The 9,550-nt window shown below is 44.9% G+C and overlaps 2 protein-coding genes across 2 annotated transcripts; one reads left to right on the top strand and one right to left on the bottom strand.

Moving 5' to 3' along the window:
- Window positions 1-5,116: 5,116 nt before the first annotated feature.
- Window positions 5,117-5,621, top strand: DFJ58DRAFT_671601 (uncharacterized protein; the record flags this gene model as incomplete). The annotated part of the gene is given in 4 exon segments (XM_041382974.1): window positions 5,117-5,215; window positions 5,268-5,389; window positions 5,402-5,474; window positions 5,523-5,621. The coding sequence occupies 4 exon segments, from the start codon at window positions 5,117-5,119 to the stop codon at window positions 5,619-5,621; spliced, it is 393 nt and encodes a 130-aa protein (XP_041235345.1).
- A 1,703-nt stretch (window positions 5,622-7,324) lies between these two features.
- On the bottom strand, window positions 7,325-8,527 carry DFJ58DRAFT_719626 (kinase-like domain-containing protein; the record flags this gene model as incomplete). The annotated part of the gene is made up of 4 exons (XM_041384665.1): window positions 7,325-7,342; window positions 7,486-8,085; window positions 8,133-8,407; window positions 8,464-8,527. The coding sequence occupies 4 exons, from the start codon at window positions 8,525-8,527 to the stop codon at window positions 7,325-7,327; spliced, it is 957 nt and encodes a 318-aa protein (XP_041235344.1).
- Between the last annotated feature and the right edge of the window lie 1,023 nt (window positions 8,528-9,550).

The following is a 9,550-nucleotide window of genomic DNA, read 5'->3' as shown; positions in this document are numbered from 1 at the left end:
TAGACTATAGGAATCTATCCTAAGTCTCGGAATAGACAAGAGTAGCATACTCAAGTCCGGACGGATAACGGAGGGACTTAGAGTCCAGACGGAATGAGTGCAATCTAAGATGATATTCGAACTGATCCACTACAGCGCATATACAAAGGTTTATATACTACGGATAGCTAACAGAATGATCAATAAGCAAAGGTGCGAGGCTATGTACGAAAGTATAAGCAAAGTCTAAGTGGAGCGTATTGGTAAGTCGGATGGATCACGAATCATGAACCGGGAATGAAGTACAAGTAAAAGTGGATTTGTAAGTGTAGCGGATCAGTAAGCATAGCGGATCAGTAAGCAAAGCGGAAGTAAAGGATAACTGGTATACCGGTGTACAGGAATACCGAAAGGAGATGAACGATAGTTAGAGTTATATGAACAGGGAATGAAATAAGAATCAAAGCGGATCTGTGGACCGGACGACGGATATGTTCATCGGATCTGGATCAGATCTGAGATCCGGATCATCGGATCTGTAACCGGATATATGGTATATGACACCAGGACTCTACCTCCTCTAAGATACCAGACTATATCCTTGATTCATATCCTAGTGCCCCTTCACTTAGATCTCCAGATCCGCTCATCCGATAGCCAGACGCCTGATCTGATATCCACACTTCTCCAGACCTTCAGATCCATCCTATACTTCATATCCGAAGCCAAACCTTACATCAGTGTCTATCCCCATATGGTAATTCACTTGACTCTGGACTTTGGTTATCCTTGCTTCATTGATTGTGAATATATTGTTGTTCACCAACACTGAGCATACTTTCTAACATTATTCAGCAGCATGATGGTTGTTGAGTGCAAAGTCAGTTTAGGAGCAGACAATATCAGCACAACTTGGAGTTGTTAGTACCTGGCCGCCATGATGGATGTGTTTGGGAATGTTGTCACACGAGCTTATCTTAGCTTACTATATCTACTTTTTTGACTTTTAGTGATGCCATTACAACAAAACTCTATCAGCCGACTCTACCTCCTAGTGGTGGCCAAGTCCAGTTCAGAACCGTGGTTCGAACTCAAACCATTATGAACTTGACCGAAGTCCAGTCCAAGGTTCAAGCAATGAGAGGAACCGACCCATCGGTCCAGTTCCCGGTTCGATGACCTGTAGGAATTGCTGAACAGGTTTGAACCATGGAGATATATCAGACTGGAAGAGCAGATCTGAAAGCAGTATGTTGTAGTCTAATATCAGTATTAGTTGTATCCTTGACGACACAATGTTTCAGAATTCATCACTCCATCAAGTTATGTTCGATTTGCTTGACACTCTGTCGACCATGGTAACACGATCAACTTATTTTGCTCATCAGGCTTTACTATCAATCAGCGGTATGCATCCTTGACGACACAATGTTTCAGAATCACTCCATCAAGTTAGTATGTTCGATTCTCAATTGGCAACTCATGTAATTTGTTGCAATTATACAGACATTTCCTGACCCTATCATTGAATGATATCTTGAACCCATCGCCCTCCATTTCCATATTCAATGAGATACAAGGTATATTAGTTGGCAAAGTGACTTCTCATTGACTGAACACATCTCATGATGCCTGACAGCGCTGTTGGCCCAAATGGCAAGCTGAAAGATGTGTCCAAAATCATATGGTACAACAATGCGGATGACAATCAGCCTATCCCCTCCTCATCTGCAATCAAGTCTCTGCTGCACCCATTCTTTGCTGGTGCTGCTCCCCCTGCAGCCGTCATAAGCTGGTGCCCGTCATTCTACTCAAGCACCTCACCCTTCAACAAGGATACTCGATCCCCACAATGTTGCATCATCCAGTACTGCCAAAGGTAAATGAAAAGCTGCTGACAATCTTACCAGACGACGGGTCGTACACAAGATTATTGCAAGTCCTACCACCTCCAGTCATGATGGAGAATCCGACAGTGATGTAGATATTGGTGGTACTGATCTCGATGCAGTAGGTGGTGACACCGAAGCTGAGGATGACATGGAGTGTGCATATGCATCGACAAAAGCTATGGGAGATGCAGACCGTAAGGTGAGTCACTAGCATTACTTTCATCCACATTTTTCTCATGTACAAACTAGGGTTCGACTTGCCGTCCTAAGGCTGAACAAACCACAGATGTTTGTACCATCTTCATCAAGAAAGATGATTATGTAGACCCACATACTGGGCTTGTCGAGTCAGGACATGTGTGCACAGTCTGCCAGTAGGCCTCCAATTTTTATTTGAAATATGCCTAAAACTAAAACTGTGTTTGCTAGAAAGAACGGTGTTGCTGCTAGACAATGCTTCTTCAAGGGTAGCATGTCAACCCTCTGTACTCATATCTCAAGGCAAGTTTTCTGCATCAGTCATTGATGTGTTCACACTGACGACAGAATACAGGCATCCCGACCATATCAAGGTTTATCAAGAACATTGCAAGAAATTAGACATTCCCTTGAATGAAAGGGCATGTCCAAAGTCTGATACGACTGAAACCCTCAACAGGTATATTTGATCCCATACTGACATTTGACTTCATTAACTTACATTTCAGTCAACAAAGTCTTGATGAGATCATAATCCATCAGCCATGCGCACCTGCATTTATAACCAGCGGCCTTCTTGACTATGTTGTGGAGTTGATTGTGTGCGAGGACAAGGCATTCCAACTCGTGGAAAAATGCCCATTCCGTCACCTACTAACTTACCTCCAACCATCTTTGTCCAACAACGACATTCCGCACCATAAGGCCATTCACCAGGAAATCATGAAGAAAGCAGCGGCTACTGAAGCACGTCTGCAGGACATTCTCAAGGTGGGTGTTTTTTTTTCTCTTTGTGATATCTACCATCTTAAAGTGTACTCGCTGCAGGACATACCTGGAAAAGTTTCATTCACATTCGATGCTTGGACATCCGACCCCAGTGATCCATTTTTGTCTGTTACTGGCCATTACATCCATGCACAACCAGATATACCTAACGACTGGAAACTTCAAACTGAGCAGCTGGCCTTTTCGCCCATCAAAGGACGTCATACTGGAGCAAACATGGCTACTTTACTTGTGCGCACAGTGGACTGGTATGGTCTTCATCCAAAAGTAAGTTTTCATTTGTTTTTAATCTATGTAATACTAAATAACAACCAGGTTGGTTGGTTTACCTGTGATAATGCATCAAGCAACGACACATGCCTTGCCACCTTTGCGGATATCATCAACGCTGATAAGGATGCTGGTGTGAAGATGTGGGATCCTGTCCAAGGTCATGTCAGGTATGATCACTGTTTTCGCATCTATATGCATACCAAAATGGTCACATCTGCGCTGCCAGTGATGATGCAGATGAAGATAGCGAGTAGTTTTATTTTCTCTTTGTTGTATAGCTACTATTTGCACTACTCTACGTCTCGGCCAAAATGATTTTTTTTGGGCTATTTCAATGGTCCAGTTCAGGGTTTGGACCCTTGATGAACTGGAACTGGACCATTATTGGACTGAACCGATGGTCCGGTCCATGGTTCTGTTTTTTTGGAGAACCGAACCATAGGGTTCGGTTCTCAGTTCCCAGAATTTGCCAGAGAACTGGACCAAACTGGACCCGTCCATCACTACTAGTACCTCCCACATAGTGTTGTGCAAAGCCCGGCCTGAAGCCCTGGGCCGAGCCGAGCCGAGCCTTGTTGGGCCGGGCTGAGCTGGGCTTTGGAGTAGGGCCTGTGAGGGCTTTGGGCCCGGCTTATTGTCTGCACAGGCCTGGGCTGGGCCCTTGAGCTGCGGCTTCATACATGTCTGCAATCAGCACAGGTAAGGATTACCAATCGTCTGATGCCGGAAACTGCCGTTCAACGCTTACCTTGACCACCATCAGCGCACTGCCAACCTTGGTCAGCATGGACCTCGACACCCTTTCAGCACTTATCTCTCGTCATTTTCAACCCTCAGCTTACATTTTTGTCACCGTCACCCTATTCTCAGTTCGCTGTGTCCAATTCCGTCGAAACCGCTATGCAATTCTTGTCACTCTGTCAATACCATACCCTTTTATATCACCATTCACTCAATCGTTTCGTACTCTCTTCCCTTTCAGTCTACTCTACCCTGTCAGGCACGTGTCTGATTCCATCAAAACCACTATGCAATTCTCATCACTCTGTCAATACCATACCCTTTCATATCGCCATTCACTCAATCGTTTCGTACTCTCTTCCCTTTCAGTCTACTCTACCCTGTCAGGCGCGATACCACTCCCTTCAGCATCCGTCGTCACATAATTAATTTGGCACAGCTATACCTGACCCTTGAAAATATTTTGCAGTATAAAAGTAGCCCATGTACACTCCTTACTACAGGCAATCATATCCAGTCTCCAAGTCTCAGTCTCACACTCGTCATCTAAACAGTATCCCAATATCTATCATTTATTTTCTCAAAACTCATTTTGATCCATACCGCATAACCTTCGTTAAACGCTAATCTAATTCTACAGCGCATTCACATTGCACTAGCAGTGTCCACGCCCCTTTGAACTCGCACCAAGAGTCACCCAAACATCGCACAATGATTCCATGTGTTGACTCTCCCATCAGCGACTCTGACAATGAACAGGCACCTCCCACACGGCCCAAACGAGCAGGCGCGCTGACTGCCAAGGTAGTAAGTGCTGATAACGTGGCTGATCTAGAATTATCATCACATCGGAGGGCTCATGAGGCTGCTAAAACATCACTTCCCACTGTGCCAGCCACAAAACCTACCAAACACAAAGCTCCTGCTCCCAATCCACAAGAAGAAAGTTCTGTCCCTGCAAGACCAGCAAAAAAACATGTCCATGAGCGTGTTGTGGACTCATCTGTTGTGCGATCAAGTACCACTACTTCAAGTTCTCATGATCTACCTGCAGACATCATTGATGCAGACGGGTTTCTCGAGGATGTCCAAGTTCTCGACATCAACAAACCATCAAAACTGTATCGCGAGCAGCGCAGTCGAGACATTGATGCTCTCTTCTCGACTCCTTATGCCAAGGATGGCAAGAAAGTGCGTGATTGCAACGCGTGCACATAAGTAGATCTCTCCCTCACTCTCACACAATGCGCATTGATTATTGTATCAGAAAAACTCACAAATGTGCTGTTCCATTCGTCAATGAGATTTTGACATTGCGCCGCCATCAACAAGCAGTGCATAGGGTAAGCACTGGAAGCTTATCTGCTGTATCATGTCTCTAACTTACACTCATAGGCCAAATATCTCAAATGGGCTGAAAAAAAAAAGTTCAAATCGATGCTCCCCAAAGATACAAAACGCCGCCGAGAGGAATTGGCCACTGATAATCAGACCAACATAGATGGGCACTTGAAGCAGTGAGAGCTGAGAGACAAGGTTGTCCAGTATTCGGATGTGCTATTTCGAGAGGCTGCACTCGAATGGCTGATAGAGACTGACCAGGTGATTTGATTCATGTATTGTTTTACACACTTCTGACTTGACTTGCAGCCTATCGATGCGCTTGAACACCCTGCATTCAAAAACATGATTGATATTGCGGCTCGCTCGACCAACGGCATCAAAATTCCCAATCGCAGGCAGACATGACATGCCATCATTGATTATTCAAACAGAACCTCACAAACCTTCGAAAAACAGTTACTGGTATGTGCATTTGTTTTCAATGTATATTACATATTATATTATTTAGCGCAGAGTGAAGCTGTGAAGGGTCGTGTCAATCTGACCTGTGATGCATGGCAGGCAACAAATATTGATGGCTACTTCGCTGTCACTGGCCACTGGATTGAAGAACTAACACGTGGCGCTTGGACAGTCCAGAGTGCACTTTTGGGCTTTACCTGCTTGAATAATTCGCACAATGGGAAACATCTCGGCCAAGCTCTGTACAAGGTAGTGAAGTGTGTTGGTGTCGCACACAAAGTAATTATCTTATTGTAGTTGTATTAACATACTGATTGTTTCAATAGATTGGTTACATTACATGTGATAATGCAGCCAACAACGACACGATGATGGAAGAATTTGGGAAGCATATTGAAGGCCTTACACATGAACCCTTTGATCACAAAAAACGGAGGCTGCGGTATGTACTCATTTATATATGATTGTGTGATGATTATTCACACTCAATACTAGGTGCCTTGTGCACATCATCAACCTAGTGACACAAGCCCTCCTGTCAACTCACAGCAAATCGAAGCATGTTGATGCTACCATGCCTGATGATGACCTCGTGGCATCACATCATGACCAGCGCAACGAGGTGGGTCTTGTCCGCTCTATTTCAGTCAAGGAGCACTCTTCTGCATCCCGCAAGGAGCTTTTCCGTACGATCCAGCTCCATGCTGAGAATGGACATATCCCTGTCCCCAATGCTCGACAACTCCTTCTTGATATGAAGGTCCGGTGGTCATCCACCTTTGTAATGCTTTGTTGAGCTTATGAGCTTCGAGAGGTATGTGTATAGCGAGCTCTTTGTTTTGTATCACTCACCATTCTTTTTAGGATGTGAATTACTTTGTTGGACGGATATCTTTACAAGAAAGAGACCTTACTCAACGGAGAAAACTTGCTGAATTGGAACTATCAGACGACGAATGGTCTTGTGTGCAGAAGCTGTTGTCAATCCTTGGTGTAGGTTTGATTTTATGTTACTAGGACTCGAGAATCCAGTACTCATACTATTGTGGATTAGTTTGCAGAATTGGCACAGCACTCATTTTCGACAGATCAGGGACCCACGCTACACCTTGCACTCCCCGCTCTCAAAGCACTACACAGTGCTTGGTCCTCATGCTCTGGACGCATCAAATACATCGATTTTCACGAAGGTTTGGATGCCGGCCTCGACAAAATTTCGGAATATTACACAAAGACTGCCCACTTGGATGCTCATATCATGGCCATGTGTACGTGCCCTCATTTTATTTGTGTGTACTAAACATTAAATGAAACATCTGATTATCAGTACTAGACCCCACTCAAAAAGCAGCCCACATTCGACATTACTGGGGTTAGTGTTGCCACGGCTCGGCTAGCCAAGAGCCAGCTCGGCTTCTACCAGCTTCACCAGCAGCTCATCTATTTATAGTGAGCCAAGCCATTATATCCGGCCTGGCCTGCCATGGCTAGCCATACGAGTCAGCTTTAGCTAAGGCTCATAGAGCCACAGCTCGAGCCGGCTCGAACTGAATCACAGAAGGCTCAAATTCACTCATATTGCTGTGGTCAAGTAGTTACATGAATTTTTGACATACAAACTAGAATACAAAACAGTAAGACATGAGTTATTGTGTGACATAGACCTGCAGACCGTTTAAGTCAACAACTCGATGATTATATAAAAATAAGTGTACTCACATTTATTGAAGTAGCACTCATTTCTGTACAGTCCGAGGGCAGCGGTTGCTGCGCGGGGAATACATAGGGCATGGAGAAAAGCTTGCACCTTCAAACGACGTGAGCAGCGGGGCATGGTAGAATCCGCATTGCCAATGGAGGTTTTGCAAGGTGCGGGGGAAATGGTGGACCAGTCGGGTACATGATCCTGCTGGCAAGACTCAGATGTACTGTTGATGCGCTGAAGAAGGCGACATAAGAATGTGTAGTCCGGTTTCTGGTCAAACGAGAGGGAACGTGAATAGGTGAGGATCTGTTCAACCTCTTCAGGAAGGCCTTGGCACAACTTCGTCGTGTCGTGCTTCATCTCAACAACTTGCTCGTCAGAGATCCCGCTACAGTGGAGCCAAGGTAGAGATCCACGAAATAAGTAAATTAAGAGGTATGCGAGGGACTTGATATCATCATGATGTGCTAGCTCCATGCCTGCATGGCTATTGATGGACGTGAAAGCCGGAGTTCCTGTCAAGGAGGTGGTTTGTTCAAACGCAATGTGGAGGTGAGTGCGCGGGTATCTGTATTGTTTGGAGATGCCGAAGTCAACAAGATAAATATTGTGCGCATCCTTGCCAGTTCCAATAAGGATGTTGTCGGGCTTCAAGTTGCGATGAATGAAGTGTTTTGAGTGAATGTACTGGAGGCGGCAGACCTAGTGAAATTTTTAGAATCAGTAAATGTAATTTAGGAAATACTCACAAGCTGATGGGCTATGAACACTATAGTGTTGTGGCTGAAAGAGTGTTTATATGTCTTGAATACACTCTCAAGCGACTGTCCAAGATGATCAAGGACTAGGGCATCATAGTTGTCCTCGCGTCTAAACCAGTGGACATGGGGGATGCCAACAGTGTCACCAAGTTGCCTGAGCACATTATACTCGTGCTCCAAGCTGGTGGTGGAGCCAGTGATACATTGGAGCTTGACAACCACATCACCGTCACCGATGATATCGCTTGCATGGTACACTTCACCTGTCTCAAAGTTCAGTCCTCACAGTGAGATGTAATAATAATAAAAATTCGCTTACCATAAGCACCCGACCCTATTTTTTCTTTCAGTTGATACCTCCCATTGACACGAGCAGGAACCATCAAGTACTGAGTATGATGTACATGGAGGACAGATATGATATGGCAATGATATGCACAATAAACAAGACTTAATATTTCAACACATACACGGTGCCGTGGCGGCAACTTCCGGAAGACTGCAATACAAAACTCGTACATACCAGTCACGTAATCTGTACATGTGCAAGAACGATAACTGGGCAGTTGGGACATATATTTCCATCCAGAACGTGTACCCAAATGGCGGCAGCTGCCAGACCTTCCCATTTCATGCAAATAAATCGCTCATCCCCCATCCAACTTTCATAGTCCTACTGCTAGGTTTGCTATTGATCCCAGAGACATAGCGCTGCTGCCTGTCAATGCCAATGATCCGACTGGTGCACATCGCATAATGAGTAACCATGTTGAAAGCTGCATAGCGCATCTTGAATTATTGTGAGACAGATTTCTTTTCACAAAAAGGGCACAGCTACCATGAGGTCACTCATCTTGCTCACCTGCACAAAGCTGTGATTGTGATGCTGCTCTCTAGTAATCCTGACCAGAGTGTTAATGCTGACTATGTTTTGATAGCAGAATATGCACTTGAAGCAGTCAGCACAAGTATCAAAATCTTTAAAGTGACCATTAGCACACTATGATTGTACAGACGACCATTCTTACCTGGACAATTGACACATTTCTAGATTATCATGAGCGCTAAGGAAGTGCGATGAAGAAAGCAAACTCATGAAGCGAATGCTGACAATGGGAGAATCGCACAAATTGCAAGCAGTGCAGTGACGAACAGCCTCCGCAGCGCTGGCTGAAGTGGCCACGGAGGTGCGAGGGCTATCTGCTGTAGCACTACGACTAGTTGCAGAAGCATCGCGCTCCCCACTTCCACTAAAGACCGTGTGAATGAGCACCCGTCCAGGTGTTTCAATATCGAAGATTTCATGGAAAGAGTTGTGCTTCTCTGCAGCACCTGACTCAATACAGGACGTGCATAGATCATAGTCTAGGTTGGGAAATGTATGAGACAACGTTGTGGCATCATAT

The sequence above is a fragment of the Suillus subalutaceus genome, assembly GCF_016647625.1.
Source record: "Suillus subalutaceus strain FC151 chromosome Unknown DFJ58scaffold_309, whole genome shotgun sequence".
NCBI lineage: Eukaryota > Fungi > Basidiomycota > Agaricomycetes > Boletales > Suillaceae > Suillus > Suillus subalutaceus.
Note: the sequence above shows the minus strand (reverse complement) of the source record. Positions and strands in the feature narration are given on the sequence as shown.